Source organism: Triplophysa rosa, linkage group LG11 (assembly GCF_024868665.1).
Source record: "Triplophysa rosa linkage group LG11, Trosa_1v2, whole genome shotgun sequence".
NCBI lineage: Eukaryota > Metazoa > Chordata > Actinopteri > Cypriniformes > Nemacheilidae > Triplophysa > Triplophysa rosa.
This window is the reverse complement of record NC_079900.1, coordinates 7,390,327-7,408,866: the sequence shown is the minus strand read 5'-3', so window position 1 is coordinate 7,408,866 and position 18,540 is coordinate 7,390,327. Positions and strand designations below refer to the sequence as shown.

The 18,540-nt window shown below is 36.6% G+C and overlaps 1 protein-coding gene across 3 annotated transcripts in view; it reads left to right on the top strand.

Moving 5' to 3' along the window:
• Positions 1-18,540, top strand: part of crhr1 (corticotropin releasing hormone receptor 1) — a 121,088-nt gene that overhangs the window by 31,492 nt on the left and 71,056 nt on the right. For all 3 annotated transcript variants that reach the window (XR_008963816.1, XR_008963815.1, XM_057345583.1), the window contains exons 3-4: positions 9,180-9,230; positions 11,706-11,825. Coding sequence is in view for 1 of the 3 variants with exons in the window: in XM_057345583.1 (XP_057201566.1) it covers positions 9,180-9,230; positions 11,706-11,825 (171 nt within the window). In the remaining 2 variants the exon portion in view is untranslated. The remainder of the gene's footprint in view (positions 1-9,179; positions 9,231-11,705; positions 11,826-18,540) is intronic.

The window sequence follows — 18,540 nt, the reverse complement described above, 5'->3', positions numbered from 1 at the left end:
TGGATTTATGTCTTCGTCTTGTTCCCCAGTTCCTGACTTTGTTTTTTTGTCGTTTGGACATCTTTAGTTTTACCCCCTTGTGGGAAGTGTTTTCTTTTAGCCCTGTTAGTGTTTGCCCCATTGTGGGTTTTTTCTAGTTTAATAAAGTTTTCTTTGTTTACCTGCTGTCTGCATCTGGGTCCTTCTTGTCAGTATCATCATACTTTGATGACGGAATTTTCTTTTTTACCATCCCTTTAAATTTTGCATTTACTAGAGGAAAGAAACCTGTGGCTTGTGGTGCCAAGTCTTTGATTCCTTGAATCGTCTTTGCGGTTGTTTAGCAACAGTTTGTAAACACACATTTCTGTAACACTTTTTAATGAGCTGTAAACACTTTACACTATAGCAAAAAACAACAAATGCAGTAGCTGCGTCTGCGCTTTGATTAAAAGAGAGAGATGCTTTAAAAGAAGTGTGTTAAAGTGAAATAAAACTAATCAAGTGTTTCTAACTGGTTTTATCTGCTTTGTGTTTCTGCTGTAACCTAGGTGATTCTAATAGAGAATCTTGAAAGAGAGACGTTTAACAAGCTGACCTTCATCACTGCCTGTTGTTTTACAAGGTGCTGTTTGTTTTTGGATCAGAACAGGTTAAGAGTGTAGTCATTTATGACCTGTCTCAAGAGTACTGGTGGACAGATTCAGAATTATTTAAAATAAACGTCTCCACATAAAAATTGTTGATTCCACACAGACAGTGATTTCTGTACCTAGACTAACCTGTGAACATACAGACACATTATTCTGAATTGTAGATGGTTATCTGAAATCAAGATTAACTCTGTTAATCACTGCTTTAAACTCTTTAAGACATTTACACAGCACTGAATTGTAATACATTTTATACAAAATAAAAACCTGTTGGTTTAACATTTTTGTACAAGATATTTTAATAACCATTTTCCTTGCTTACTGTTTGAATAAATTGTAGCAAAGATTATTATATAGTATTATTTAATTTATTTGTATTAAAATAGGCTATATGAATATATTTGAACACTTTATACTTACTGCATGCATTGAGTCATTTAGGAATTTCTGGTCATTTAGGAATTTCCCTCTGGTTTCATTATTTTCAGCGGTAGTACCACAGTTTCGTACCTTTGAGGTTTAAATTCTTAACACGTTTTGCAGAAGATGGCAGTAATGCACCAATACGCTGGATGTTAACCGCCGTTAAACACATAAGAAGAAGAAGAGCACCAATCACCGCTCTCTTTTCCTTAGCGGATCGATTTGATCAAAGCTTGACTTGTAGGGCTGCTGAATATTAGCGTGCACATGCAATTATCTGAACTAGGTGAACCTGACTCAAATTAGTCAGATCACATGATCTTCAACTTACCATTATGGAACCGAATTAAGCGTGACTGATGAGTTTGGTTCATTCAAGTCAGGTGTTGGCTTTTATGGAACAGCCCTCAGGTCTTCTGGGCAGAGCCGGCCCTCCCTATAAGCAAAATTAGTGGCTGCTTAAGGCCCCGCCACCACCAGGGTTCCCCCAAGAGCATATGAAATTACAGTTTTTCTGTTTTAAATTTACAACACACATCCCTTTTCTCACATAGGGCTGTACTCGCTATTTTTTTCTATGGTGTGTATCGAAATTTGTGAAATTACTGACTAAACAGGAGTTACTGGTTACAGAGCCAATCAGTGACCAATCAAATCAAAGAAGACGGATCTACTGTCATGTCTTCAGTTGTTCAGCAAGGCGCTTCAGTTTTAAAACGGACGTGACACACGCAGTTTCTGTCAATCTCATATTAATCTTGAGTACCTCTAGAGTAGTATTGCATACTTTGTATTACGGCTGCAACAACTAATCGATAAAATCAATAATAATCGATAATGAAATTCGTTGTCAATGAATACACAGTGAATGTTGTTTATGTCAGCACAGTTATGATGAATATGCATTTATTTACAATTTTTACGTTATTTTTAGTTTACGTATAAATATCTGAGCTGATGTTATATGGAGACCAAAAACAGCTGCGATACTGGTAAATACAGCATGCAATTGTTACTTTTGTAACAATTTATATAACGTTGCTTTAAACTTATATATTTTCTTTTTGTAAAGGAACAATTCTGGGTTTTTAGGAGGATCTATTGACAGAAATGCAATATAATATAAAGAGCTATTTCTTCAGAGATGTATAAAGACCTTACGTAATGAACTGTTATATTTCTAATACCTTAGAATAAGCTGTTTATATCTACATACAGAGCGGCCCTTCATACATTGAATTCGCCGCCATGTTTTGTACAGCAGTTCTAAACGGACAAAAAACTCTACAACACGCGTTTCCTCTTCCTCTCCCCTGCGGTATAGTGGTGAAACGGATCGCGGATGATCCAGGATCCGTACGGATCTTACGTGTGACCCGCTGATTAACTGTAAGTTTATTCATCATTGAGTAAGAGAGTAATACACGCTCTCTCTACAGTTTCAGCTCCAACACACTCTCTCTCTCTCTCTCCAGTATCTGGACGAGTACAATATTAAAGCGGTTCCAGATAAACAATGACGCTCAAAACTGCTCCGTCACACAGCTAATATTACAACAACAACATATCTTGGTTCTAACAAACAGAAAAACCAATGTTACTCACATACTTATCCGAATCAAACAACATTACTAAAAGGACAAGAATAAATTACAAACAGTTTTGACTGCAATGCACTAAAAAGAGATAATCAAAAGCAAACACAAACACAAACACTGATAAGAGACAGATCGTAATACTCTAGGGAGAGTCATAAAAAGTCCCATAAGCCTTGGAAAAAAGGTATGTTTTTAGCTTCGATTTAAATTCCGATTCTGAAAAGACTAATCGGAGAGAGACTGGAAGACTGTTCCAAAGTTTCTGCCCTGCAATTGAAAAGGCACGGTCACCACTCAGCTTCAACCTAGATCTTGGTACCGTCAACAGTTTTTGCTCAGAAGACCTCAGCGATCTAACCAATGTATTTGGGTTTAAAAGATCACAGAGATATTCAGGAGCTGTTCCACTAAGAACTTTAAAAACAAACAATAAAATCTTAAAATCAATTCTGTAACAGACTGGTAACCAGTGTAAAAAGCATAATATGGGGGAGATATGATCAAATTTGCGGGTGCCAGTCAAAAGTCTGGCAGCCGCATTTTGGACCATCTGAAGTCGATTTATATATGATTTATTTATTCCCATATAAAGGGAATTACAATAATCAAGCCATGATGACACAAAGGCATGGAACATTCTCTCGAACTCTTTAAATGATAAAAAGCTCTTTGCTTTTGATAGTAGTCTTAATTGGAAGAAACCGGATTTGATCACAGAATTTATCTGTTTATCGAACTTGAGTGCAGAATCGAAAGTAACACCCACATTTTTCACAGAAAGCTTTCTGTAGGAGTCCAGGTCTGCCAAGTCATAACTGGGTGCTCCTGTAGACCCAAACACAATGACCTCTGTTTTGCCCTCATTAAGATGTAAAAAGTTTAAAGAGAACCAAGACTTGATATCAGGCAAACATGCATTCAGTAAATCCAAGCCTCTCTTATCGTTTTTCCTCAAGGGCAGGTAGATTTGGGTGTCATCAGCATAAAAATGAAATGACACCCCATGTTTGGCAAGAATGAACCCCAGGGGAAGCATATATAATGAGAACAGAGCAGGGGCCAAGATGGAGCCTTGGGGAACTCCAAAAGGCAAAACAGAGCTAGATGAAGAAAAACCAACAAGACAAACAGAAAACATTCAGTCTTAAAGATAGGATTTAAACCAGTCAAGAGCATAGCCTGTAATTCCCACACTTAATGCTGCACTTAAGTCTAATAACAAGAGCAACACAGAGTCCCCAGAATCTACAGATAATAAAATATCATTCAACACTTTTAAAAGTGCAGTCTCAGTGCTATGAGATTTCCTAAACCCAGATTGAAATTTTTCAAAAATACCATTCGACTCTAGAAAACTCTGCAGTTGTACTAATATAGCCTTTTCTAAGGCTTATGACAGAAAATATACATTTGAAATGGGTCTATAATTTGATAGTATGGTAGGGTCAAGATTTGATTTTTTAAGTAAGGGTTTAACAATTGCAAGTTTTAAGTATTTTGGGACAGTCTCTGTAAGAAGAGACTTGTTTATTATAGCCAAAATACTTGGCCCGACAACATCAAAGACCTGAAGCAAGAGCCTAGTGGGAATAATGTCTTGCGCACATGTAGTGGGTTTAAGATGCTTGATAAGAGATTGTCTGGAATTCATTAAGGGGCAGTTTCCCAGACAGGGATTAGACTAGTCCTAGACTAAAATAAATGTAAGAGCTGTCCAAACGGAAAACAACTTGCACGGACATATCTTAAAATACAGCATTGCCTTTGTGTTGTCTCATAATGCACACAAGTAATGTTTTTAGTAAGGGATGTTTGTTAAAATCACTTAAATTTCATAATTTAACTAAAGCCTAGTTCTGTTTTAAAATAATCCCTGTCCGGCAAACCACCCCTAAGAGTATAAATCCAAAGAGGGGGGTCAGACCAATCACAATTTGGATCTTATATCAACTATTTTTTCTGTAAAAAAAATAAGAAAGCTGTCACATACTGCAGGTGATGTATTAAAATAAACATTACTAGTTGGATTTATAACATAGTCTAAAATAGTAAAAAGAATTTGGGGTTTATGACAGTTTTTTGCTATAATATCTGAAAAATATTTACATTTTGCGGCTTTAACAGATTTTTGATACCCAATTAATGACTCTCGTAGCATTTCAAAGGACACTTGTAATTTATCTTTTTTCCACTTCTGTTCAGCTCTGCGATATACACGTCTAAGATCTTGAGTGGTGCTATTTAACCAGGGTTCAGGTTTAGATTTTTGTCGTTTTTCTCTCAATGGGGCCACAGAGTTCAATATATCATTGCAGATTGAATTTAACAGCATAAGATGTTCATCTACATTTGAGATATTTGAGGGGGAACTTAGATTGTACTTAAAACAATCCTCTTTAAAATGCACAGAAAAATCATCACTAGATGAAGAGCTGAGAAAACGAGTCTTCTGCGATAACCTCCTAGTCTTTGAGATCTCATTTGGAAGCAGGCAAGTAAATATAACAGGCATATGATCAGAAAAACTTAACTCACAGATTTCAAGTTCACATTTTGAAATACCATGCGACAATACAAGATCTAAGGTATGCCCTTGTTTGTGAGTTGCACCATTCACCACTTGAGTAAAATCAAAAGAGTCAAGAAGGCTAATAAAATCCTTGGCCCGGGAGTTTTGCTCACAACAAACATGAATGTTAAAATCCCCCACGATCAGAAGTCTGTCGTATCTAAGAACAGCGTCACCTAAAAAATTTGAGAAATCTTTTAAAAAGTCCTTATTTGATTTTGGAGGACGATAAACCACAGCAATCGCTAATTTGTGTTCATTTAACTGGAATAGAAGTACTTCAAAACTGGAAAAGGATTCAGTCTTTAGAGCTCTACAACAGAAGCTGCTTTTGAACACCGATGCAAGCCCACCGCCCCTGCCATAAAGTCTAGGGCGGTTCAAAAAGGAGCAGTTTGTGGGCACTAGTTCAGAGAAAGGGCTTGTATCCCCCGCATTCAGCCAGCTCTCTGTGACTAGCAAAAAATCCAGTTTGTGAGCGATCTTGCCTTCACTAACCCAATCCTGGCGTGCGCTGGATCACAGACCGGCTGTACTGCACGGCATAGCGAGCGAAGATTGCAGGGATTTATACCCCCGCGGCAAAGACGTGGTGTCTGACAGCGGGAGGAGTTGGAAATATCATCCTGAGTCACAGGTAAAATCCACTGATATGCCACCTCGAGCGAACGCCACAAGACAAAAAGGCCATCTCCAAGCCCATATTGGAAACGATCCAAGCCATGTCGCAATGGAGATAGACGTGATAGACATAACTTTAGTTTAACCACAACACCTCATTTTTTTCCTCTTCTTCTGCGGCGCTTTCTTCCAGGAAAATTCCATAGCAGCCGGCTTTGGCAGGCCGGGACAGTCGTCAAGAAGGGAGGGGGCAGGTTATTTGAGTATAGAAGTCTCAAATCAGTGTTTGGTAAGATCTCAATAGAGTCTCTGATATTAAGGAGCACTTGATAAACAATCAATGTAAAAGCATCTTGGGTTAAAAGAAGGATAAAAACAGAACAAACACATCACAGAGCAGACGAGCAGCCAAGCACAACGGCGCCATCTTGATAAGCTAAGAGTTTGTACTGTGGTGGCCACTGTCGTGTTTGGACTGAGCGGTTCGTTGCAAATCTATAATACAACGCTAGTGGCCGCTGTAAATCAAAAACTGCGCCTTTAAATTTACTTCCTGGTGTTAAACTGAAAAAATATTGAACTCATATGCATTGCCTGTAAATTAAAAATCAGAGAATATGCAATGGAAACCCACATCAAGACACATTTTTGTTAAAATTAGAAAAATCGTTAGAAAAAAACGAAGCAGACAAAATAATGAAGTAAATTTGAGGTTATTTGTACATGATATAAACATTTTGTTTGCAGTACTCATCAGCCACGATTATGAACCTGGACAGTATTTTTGTAAGGAGGCACTTCAATACTTTTTATGGATTGTTGTCACGGTACCAAAATTTCAGTAGTCGGTACCAATACCAGTAAAATTCCACGGTTCTCGGTACCAATTTCGGTACCAAAGCAAAACACCAGTACATGCTAATTGAAACACAATTTTATTAATCAAGCTCATTGTTAATATAAATGTATAGAAAGCAATGCCATTTTGTATACATGAAGTATAAGTTAATTGTTCCCGAAACGGTTGTGTGCTCACTGGGGTCTTTCATGCTGATGAACATCCTCCTCAGTCTGCTGCTGTATAAGACAAATAGAATAAACTTCAGTAAGTCAACTGACTGAACAAACATGCATGTGCAATATTAAAACAAACATCAGTTTTTATACTGCATTTACACAAGATTACTTACATTAAGGTAACTGTACATTAAAATAATAAATGCAACAGATATACAGTATTTTTATTTAGTTTAAATGTGGCTTTTTAAACCTAATAGAGTTATCTATCCAAGACATACACATTGTTAGTCATACAGTTAGTATGCTAGTTTTCTAGCACATAGATTGCAGATAGGCCTATATAAAATAGGTACTGTAAACCCCATCCTGTCCTCCCATTTATTTTACCACATTACAGTTATAAAAGCATTAAATGGTTACTAAAGACACTTGACTGGATTAGCATTGGCGCTAACAAATTAACACGCAAACAGGGGACGTTTATTTTAACGTAACCTTTAATTTAACATGATACAACATTCATAATGCAAACGCGAACAGCATTTGAAACTTACCGCTTGAACTTGTTAACTTAAATCCGGATGTTTCCTCCTTTCACAACAAAACTCTGTTCGTTTTCTTCGTGATATGACTTTAATCTGAAGTATTTCTGCGCGCATCTCTTGTGGATCGGAGCCGCGCTTATCCGCTCATCACGTCTTATTGCGTCTATGAAAAGTTTCCGACTGACAACCTGTCAGACAGAGCATCAGTACCCGGTTGACCCGGTACGTCGGTGGTACCGGGTCTTATGAAAATGAGGTACCGACAACTTTTTTATTTTTAGGTACCGAATTGGACCGGAAGTACCGGTACTTTTGACAACACTAGATTGCGGTCTGGAATTCAATATGATTTCTTGTGTTTCATTATTTGTGCTTTTGCTATGTTTCCTCAGCTGCTCAGTTTAACAAGTGTTGAGACATTTGTGATATTACAGAACCCGTCAGAAATCCAGTTTTCAGGTAGATCACATCCAAGTCCGGATAGTGTTTCCTGAATGGCATACAGGAGCTGACACAAAGCACGTCGACAAAGTATGTTAATCTCGCGCATCTACAGAGAGGCCTGTTGTTCCCAGAACAAAATACAAACAAAGCTGTCAGGATAAATTGCGTTTGCAGGGACAACAGTGGGCTTCATTGTGCAGCCAAATAAACAAACTCCAACCGTAGGCTGGATCCTCATCTTCAAATTAACGTGTTTACCACATGCCGTTTTGTATCGTATACATTACTGTGATTTGAAACAGTTCCTTTGTTAATGGGTATGGCATTTTTGTATGGAATGGCTTTACATTAGTAAATAAAAGTAATTGTGTTTGGGAAATTAAAAAAAATACTATTTAGATTTCAGTAGACTTAAGAAAACCAAATAAAAACAGAGATGCTGTCAGAGCCGATAGCCTATTGGGCAGTGCTCTGACATGTGGCGCGGTTGCGCATCAGGGGAACCGGGTTCGATTCCTGTCTTGTGGTCCTTTCCCGAACCCACACCCTTCTCTCTCCCACTCGCTTCCTGTCCTCTCTAACAAATAGCTGTACAATTAAAGGCAAAAACTCCACAAACAAATCTTTAAAAAAAATAAAGCAGATACTGTTCAGATATTTACATTTAGTCGTTTAGCAGACGCTTTTATCCAAAGCGACTTACAGAGAGTTCAGGGAGCAATAAGCGATATGTCATACAGGAGCAATAATACAATAGGTGCTAATACAAAGTTACTAGTTTCAACAAAAGCCAGAACAATACCTGTTGAGAGAAAAAGAGAGGGATAGTGTCTGTCAAGTATTCACAGAAGAAATGGGTTTTAAGTAGTTTTTTGAATGTTGTGAGAGATGTGGTTGACCGGACTGAGTTAGGAAGAATGTTCCAGGAAGGAGTTGTGAAGGAGAATTTTCTATGTTAATATAAAAATGAATGTTTATATTAACATAGTTGCCCTATTTTTATGGATTGGTAAGGTTCAAAAACATTGTAGTAGATATTTTACTATAGTTGATCAATTAATACTATAGTGTACGGATTGTTTTTATTTTTCATGCATATATATTATATAGTACAGTAAAAAATTAAAACATGGAATCCAGAGTCATTGAAACAGAAAAAATGGAATTTGGGAAAAAATAAAATGGATTTCATAGAGGCCCATAGTTACCAGAAACGGACAGACTGAATTTAAGACCATGAACAGCAAAATATTTCAAAAGTAACACATTAAACTCACAAAGACAATGCACAAAGTATTAATAAATGTTGTCCTGTGTTTTTTCCCAGCTCGCACTTTATTCATTTGGAATCAGACGTCCACACCCACCAACTCCACAGGTCAGTTTCCATTTCTGGTCTTTGCAGTGTGCATCTGTAAACATGACGATAACAATGTTTCTACGGTAGTCATGTCATGGGAAATTCCAAGAAAATATATTGTTATTGATTAAAACATCGGTTTAGAAGCTGCGGATTTCACATCTCATTCTACTGCAATTCTACTTCTATAATCACAATGGTCCTGTGATTCACTGCTAGTGAGCGATGTCTACTTAATAGCTTTATAAACTTTAGAAATCAAAACATTCAATCAAATGCTCAAAAACGTCTCGATTTGCTGGAATGAGCAATGTTTACTCCATTACGCAAGCTCTCAGAAGTGAATTAAGAGATGACAGTAGCAAACCCAATAATGGGGTTTGCATGGATTTTCCAGCTGTCTGTAAATATGACTCAGTGTGTCATAAATAAATCTTATATTCCCTTAGATGGAACACAATATAAACAACACGTGGAAAACTTTTAACTTTTGTAGGAAATTGTTACATTTTCACATAAGACAATAGAAGTATACAATAGAAGTGTACGAAATGAGCACAAAATGCTCCTGGTCCACTCACATTCTTATCAAGCGGCTTTAAATGCATTTTGTGAATGCAAAGGATTAAAACTGATTAAAAGCCTTAAAATACAGTACTTTTGAATCTTTGCTGAGCACCTCAGATCTGCTTTGATTAAAAAAGAAAATGTTAAAAATTCAGAGGCGTGTAAAGGAGGGCAATTCGAAAGATACAAGTGTGGCCTCCAGCTAACACAAACACTGAGAGGAAAGCACCAGAAATGAAGATGTATAGAGAGATACTGTAGATTGGAATGATTGGAACAGATCTGAAACCCGAGTACAGACTTCACCACCGAAAGCTTTAAGTGCTTATGTCAGCACGTCTGAATTTTTCTTTAAGAAACGTGAGACTTGATGGTTGAGGTACCACGTAGAAAATAACGGGTGTTAAATGGTCTCCTGTAGAGTTAATTTAAAACACTCGAAAGATGTTAGACTCAATTTAAAACTGTAGTCAATCTGCCTAATATGCAGAGACGCATGGAATCTACCAGTGCTCGAATTGAATCAAGTCTTATGGGGGTCCCATAGACTTTTTTTTGGTGAGGGTGGGGGTTAGTCTCGCAATATACAATTTAGACAAAATACACAATATATTTGATCATAATATGCATAACTATATACTATTTATTAAAAACAGGCTCACATAAAAGAACAGGCTTCTTTTACTGTATTTTGGATCAAATCAATGCAGACTTGGTGAACAGAAATGACTTTTGAACAGTAGTGTACGTCCAACAGAATAATTCTAGCATTATTTACCAATGTAGTATTTACTATTTTCCCTAAAAACAACTGGATGATTGACACTTTGTGATAATAATGTTTGTTCCAAAGGCTTGTTTAAATGCAAGAAACTAGTTCATTAGATATTAAAATATAAATTGTGACAAGACCGGCTGTCAGTCTGTGTGTTAGTGTTGTGGGGATTTTTCAACGATTTCAGTGCGGTTTACATAGTTACGACCAGTAGGTGGCGGCAAGGGACTGTTATGAGTGAGTCTGTCAGTCAGCAGACTAGTCAACCATTTCAGTCCAAAAGTCTGCTTTATTCAGGAACTGAATTCAGGATCAATATGTCAATCATAGCTATTTCAAGAGTGAATCCCACATTTATATGCCGATGTAATTCCTGAAACTTTGCAGCGTGTGTGTGGCCGTTGGTCTTAGCAGCATGAAAAACAAGTTTTATACAATTCTGAATGGATTAATTTATATATAGCACAGAAACCGCACAACGAGCACTCTCTTTATAATTACTAAAAAGCACAAAAAGTACAAAATCCCCGACATGGAGTTGATAAATATAGTGGAAAGATATATAGAGAGAGAAAATTACCCCTCAAAAAAGTAGAAAACTTCCTCTTCCCGACTGCGAGTGGAGGTTTATTATTCTCCATTTTTTAGCTGAAGTTAGCTTCATCGGAGAGACGCCAATCAAGCAGTCATGTCAACGATGTCCTGCGCTTAGCGGTCTTTAGACGTGTAGCGGTCTTTAGACGTGGGGCGGGGCGTTTAAATTTGAAAGAGACATGACAACTAGCCCATAAACAAACTTAATATAAATTATTGTAAATAATTAATTCACGAAAATGTCCATATCCATTGCATGAATTTAATCACATTTGTCATTATCATTTTTACTCAAATAAAAAAAAATGTGTTACTTCTTACGGAGGGTCCCTAATGCCTTATGGGGGTCTCGAATCCCCCTTCAATTCGAGCACTGGAATCTACCCCCGCCAACCTCAAGAGAAAGCTCAGCGGATTTTGGAAGAGTCAGAACATCCATCATTCACACAGTTACTTTCAACACTTTTATTGATATCGAGTGGACAGGAAGTGTTTAAACCAGAAAAAGTCACACAAGCATCACTTCAAAGTTTTTTCTTTGTTTTTCTGTCTGTCAGGTCTCTTCTGTAACACATCTATCGATGGCATTGGCACGTGTTGGCCCAGGAGCAGTGCTGGAGAAGTGGTGTCCCGTCCCTGCCCTGAGACCTTCCTCGGGGTCCGATACAACACCACCAGTAAGTTCATATTGTACATTTCGCCAATATGGTGCACTTTGGCGTCCCATGATGCAAAAAAGCACAATAGTTATGTATGGAGTTTTGTGTGCTAGTTTTACTGTAAATACACTTGCTTGTAACTGTTTATTATTTTGTTATATATTTTGCCTTTAATTTTGAAGCTCGTTTTGCTACAAAATAACAAAAACGCACAAGACATGACAACACAATTTTACAGCAGTTAGTAACTATTTTATGAGATGGCTAATTCTAATGACTTCTTACGATCTGTTTTACTACGATTTACTTCAGCACCAGTGACGATTGGGCTTAGGGGTGGGGCTTCAGTATTGTAACGATAAATCGATGTTTTGAGACTAGTATTGTGCCTGATGTGTAAAGACATGCTACAGTCTATCCCTTGCTTAAAAGGCCGAACCTAGATCCTTCTGTTTTAGCCTATTTTAGACCCATTTCAAATATGTCTTTTATTACAAAGATCTTAGAAAAAGTAGTCCTGCAACAGCTACAATTTTTTTAGATGAAAATAAGATCTTTGAGGTCTTTCAATCAGGTTTTAGAAAACACCACTCGACTGAGACTGCTCTCCTGAAGGTTTTAAATGACATTCTATTAACTGGTGACACTGGGGATCATACTGTGCCTGTACTTCCAAACTTGAGTGCTGCTTTTGACACTATGGACCACGCTATCCTGCTTGCTCATTTGGAAAACTGTGTAGGCATAAAAGGAAGTGCTCTTGAATGGTTTAAATCATATTTCTCCAATCAAAGTTTTAGAGTTAATATTGGTGAATACTCATCTGAGGTAGCTTCTCTGTCATGTGGTGTTCCCCAGGGATCCATTTTGGCTCCTATTCTTTACTCATTGTACATGCTCCCATTGGGTTCTATTTTTAGGAAACATGGTCTGTTTTTCCATTGTAATGCGGACTAAACTCAAATCTGTCTGCCTTAAAACAGAATTCAAATGGTCTGGAAGCACTTATGTCTTGCTTGTCTGATGTGAAAGCCTGGTTGTCTTTACATTTTCTAAATTTCAATAAGAGTAAAACTGAAATTATTGTGTTCAGTCCGTCGGATTCTCGTAGTACACCGAATGTAAATCTTGGCTAGTTAACCTCTACCGTGAAGCCTTGGGTAAAAAATCTGGGTGTTATTTTTGATGACGGTTTAAAATTTGACAAACAGATAAGCACGGTGGTTAAGTCCTGCTTTTTTCAGCTTCGACTTCTAGCAAAAGTAAAACCTATTTTGTCCAGTAAAAATTTTGAACAATTAATTCATGCTTTTATCACATCTAGATTAGACTACTGCAACTCGCTGTATTTTGGGATTGGTCAGTCAGCCCTATCCCGCTTGCAGATAGTTCAAAATGCAGCTGCTAGCTTTGGATAAAAGCGTCTGCTAAATGACTAAATGTACCAAAAAACGGGATCATATTACACCAGTTTTACGTTCTCTGCACTGGTTGCCTGTGCGCTATCGAGTTAATTTTAAAATTCTTCTTATAGTGTTTAAATCATTACACGGTTTGGCCCCGCTTATTTAGCATATTTATTGACTGAACATCGGCCCCTCTTGTCTCTCCGGTCGGCCAACCAGAGATTATTATGCATCCCAAAGTCGAAGCTAAAATGCAGGGGCGACCGCTGTAGGGGATTTACAGTTAAAGACCTGTAGACCAGTTATAAATGAATGAAGACAAGAAGTCAGGAATGTAATTTAATAGAAGAAAAATTACTGAAGAAAAATAGTTTGTAGTTTTGCCAGCAGAAGTTAGCTTCAGCACTCTCAAGGAGTTCCACAGGCCGACCTGCCTTACATCCAAAATGCAGTAGTATTTAAGCTAACAGAGTCAACTAACTACGTCATTTCTTAGGTAAATCAAGCTCACATGATTGGTTATCAATAGATAAACAAGAACACAAAGCTCTCAAACACTTCTGGAGTCATGAGACAGGACATATAGTCCTATAGATTGTTACAGATGACAATCATGTACTATAATACGAATTAAAACATGACGTTACGTCTGTCTCGTGTTTTTCCACTTTTTCTCACTTTCCTGAAACAATACAATCACACATACACAAACTCCTCAAGGGTAGAGTGTGTGCTAACAGAAGATGTTTTCAAACATGATGATAAGAAGTCCCTTTTCACAGTCACACTGACCTAGCAGGAAGAGAGAGCCTAAGCATTCATTAGAGACTTAAACCATGAATTATTCTCTACTTTCTGTATCAGAAAAGGTTGGTGTTAATCATGCGTAAATCATCAATTTAAAATAAGATAATGCTGAATAATAATTGATTAAGAAATGTCAAAACCACATAAAAGTATTTATATTTGAAGTAAGGTGAAGCCACAGCACCGGTCCCTTCACCGCGCTTTCTCAGTTGCCGCCACTAGATTGTGGAATGCTCTGCCCCTCTGTATCAGATCTGCATCTTAACTATCTGTTTTTAAATCAATGCTGAAAACATACCTTTTTGATTTGCCGTTTTGTCAATGAGAACTTTCTACTGTATTGTTTCTTTTAGTAATTGTTTTGTACTGTTTTTTTTATTGAAATGTTTTTATTGAGCAGCACATTGGTCAACCCATGGTTGTGTTTAATAGTGCTATATACAGTAAATAAAAATGACATTGACATATACATTGTTTTTCTAATAATCATACAATTTTGTTTGATTCACATCGTGCAATTAGCCGTGTAAAATAGTTACAGATTCCCATGAGATCAGGTTGGGCATGAAACTACAAAAAGTGTAAACCCCATATGGAATGAATACAATATTCAAGGTCATTTAACATTCAATGTGTCCTAAAAGCAGGGGCGTAGCTACATGGTGGCCATGGGTGGCCACGGCTACCCCTGAATGATGGATGGCCACCTATCTGGCCACCTCTGTTGTGCGAAGCAGTTTTAACATGTCTGTCAGAGTTTACGGAGTGCTGTGCAGATCATTTAGTGTATGCACTGAAAGTAACGCGAGAACATTACTCTCGCGTTAATATGATGTCATACACTGACGCAAACAGTCTGAGCGCTATAGCTGAACAGCTGCTAACCGCTTCGTGGCAGTGTACAGACAGTACCCTGTACCATGTACCAGTGTACCATGGAAGTTCATCACGAGCAGAATGATCAGGTATAGGGTTGCACCAGCCATTCGTAAGTTCTTTCTTAAACGTGAACGTAAAGTCCACACTAGAGGCTTAGTAACTACTACTAGCTAGTTTGTAACTAAATCTGTATGTTATTCGGTTGCACCATTTGGTCTTAAGGCAGAACGTAGCTAGTAGTTCGTAAGCTCTCCGTAAAGTAATGCGTAGTCGCATAATATGACGTTTACCTTCAACAGTCCAATAGCAGCCTTTAAATTCTTAAGAAAAAGTTCTGTTTAAATGTTGTGAATTTCAAAACATTCTTGATTTAAAATTATTTTACCTCATATAATAACGGTAAAAAATATTTTATCATATAGAATACTACCTTTCATGAATAACATATTTAAAAGTAGATTAATAAACAAATGCTGTTTAAAACAATAGAGCCTACTTAATGCAATAATAAATGACATGCAATATGGGTGGTTTCATTTTACTGCCAACCGCCAATTAAATAAAAAGAAGATTATTTCATTTTGACGTGCACAACACAGGCAGATATACACACATGGAGGCACGCTATACGGTTCTTGTTAGAGCCGTCAAAAATTAAATGTCATCACATAATGTTCTCTATTTTAAAAGGCAAGTGACTGTAAATATCAGCATTATCATGTGTGTAAATCATTGAAGAATGTCGAGTGAAACAAGAGCTTATTCAATTATTTCAGTGAGTCCATTTTATTCCTACAGTTACTCCTGATGGGAGGCTTCCGTAAATATTTAGTTTATACGTAACACTACGCTTCAACTAAGTTGAATGGTTTAACTCAAAAATATTTAGTAGTGTGTAAGTTGTAACTTAGTGCCCGTTTAAGTCAAAACTAGACTAAGTTGTAACTTACGCACAGCTGGTGCAACCGGCCCCTGGTCAGTAAAATCAGTCTTGTTTAACTGGATTTCATTCATTAATCACATTTTCGCGAAAGTTTAAGTTGGGTTACTGCGATTGTTTATTTTCTATAAAAAATGCTAACTTGCTCCAAATAATAGCTAGCAAATTATTTAAAAATAATGTTAGCACATGAAAGCATTGCAAATAAATTGTTTACTTTACGTTCTTTGTATATGTTTTTGACCAGCAAATATGTGTAATGAAGAATTGGTGTAAATTACAGTAGAAGTTAAAGAATTTCTGTCTGTAAGGATTTTTTGGTCACCCTAATAAAATCACTATACTATATATAATAAAATATATAATAAAATACGCCCCTGCCTAAAAGGGTTGAAAGTTTCAGGCCTTTTTTGCACCGTGGTTATGAAAAATTCTCTTCTCTTCTGTTTTATGGTAGATTTAGCTGCTCGGCTCTCGCATATATTACTTTCTTTTGTCTGTTGTCAAGTCAGTGTTGTTGGACCTCAAAAATTGTCAGATTTTCTGGGGTATTTCTGCCTCAGACATGTGGAAGTAAGGTTTTAGATGAATATAAACTTGGCACAGCGTGCTCTGAACAGAATACCAGAACAGAGATGACAGCTGAGAGATTCATAACAAGGTTTTAAATTTGTATGTGTGTGTGTAGGAAAGAAAGGGAGTGTTAGCACACTTGCCAAATTTGTCTGTGTGTGTTGGGATACATGTAGGTCAATTTTTATGCTGTGTTGAATGATGTAGAGTTATGTTTCACCATTAATAACAAGCTCACTAATTATTTTGCCAATGTGAGTGTACCGGGCATATCTTCTGGGAGGTTCTGTAGATTGAGGCAGAGGAAGTGTGTGTGTGCGTGCGTTGTTTAGATAATAATAAACCACATTTATATTTATATGTATATTTATATTTATATTTATAAAGGAAATCATATATGGGTGGCAAAAAAGGGTGAGAGAGAGGGGGTGAAGAGAGAGAACAATTTCTGAAGACAAACTCATTTTTAAAGATAAATGATAGATAAATAAATTACATTTTATTAAATTTTTTGGTTTATATTTTATTAGAATTTTTTATTTATATTACCTTTTTTATATTTTATTTTATTTATTCTAAAAAGGAAATCATATAGATGGGTGGCTTAAATGGTGAGACAGAGAAAAAGAGAGAGGGGGTGGAGAGAGAGAGAATACTTTCTGAAGTCAAACTCATTTTTTAAGATAAATGAAAGAATATGGATGATTTGCCGGGAGACAGTGAACTCTGATGTGAGTAATGGTTTGTTTGAACTGTTTTGTCCTTAATAATTATTACCTTTTCTCCTGCACCTGCAACAAAGCCCAGAAAATCCATGAAATGTTCAATAAAGCATAACACAATAGGCAGGGAACTCGGAACATTTCTCTTGTCGCTAGATCATATTTGTCATGGTTGATAAACCCAAAGAAAATAAACTCTCTCATACACATGAAAGAAGGCCGGCGCAGTCGCCCTACGACCATACATGCTTCTTTACTTGACTGGTTTATCAAGATTTACTGGAGCTGATAGCACAATTGATTTTAAAGCCCCACGGAAGCAACATATTGTAGAGCTTCAGGCAAAGTACAGGGTACATCAGAAACATATAGCCCATAGTACCCTGCACACGGTCTAAGGTTAGCGTTTCTGTTCTGATATGTTGTGTATGGTACACTTTAGTGTTCTTTTATATTTTTGAAAAGCATTGCAGCTAAAAATCTTGTTTTCTAACATCAAATTAACAAATGGAAAAGCTACATTAGTTTTAAATGCACCAAATGTTTGTATCCCTCTTCTTTATTGAATTGGATTTTGTCTGTTTAATTTTTACGTTTATCTGTTTATTGCTAGAAAAGGAAAACTATCTCCTAGCCAGTTTAGTTTTACATATCACATATTTAGTCAAGTTAAAGAACATTAGCATAAAGTACAAAATCTTAACATTATTTTTTCTATTTTTTATTATTAAAACAGCAGCACTTATTTTGAACTCCTTAATGTGAAGATTGTTTAAATCTTTACGCTTTCCCCTAAGTGCATGTTTTTTTTCTTTTGTAGAGTATGGTGTGCGTGCATTACTGTACAGAGATGTGGAGTATGGTACTTTTGAGCAGAATGGAATGAAATGACATTGAACAGTTGAATGAAATAAAGTGGGTTATCTTCATGCGGTGTAAAAATCTCACCCCAATTAATTGAGGTCAAATTACCATTGACATTGTGTTATTGGTCGAATCGACTAAAGAAATTTTAACCCAGCAAGTAGATGGAAAATAGACTGAAGAAACATCACTAATGATCAGCCAATATGATTATAAATGAACAATTATAAAAACATATAAGAAGAGCTTTAGTACAGTAAGAAAACAGACTGACGCCCAGAATAAAACTGTGAGACAGGATGGAGTCTAATCTGTATTACATACATAATTTCTACATTACTGTATATACAGTTGTCCCATATAAGTGTATAAATTATTTAGTTACTGAATTCTGAACAGACATGAATTAATAATGAATAATAGTGTATTTGTAATTTTAAATAACCTCAGAATAAAAACAATTATATTTTTGTATTAGTTAGTAATACTTAAAGGGACAGTTCACCCAAAACTGAATATTCTGTCATCATATAGTCACCCTC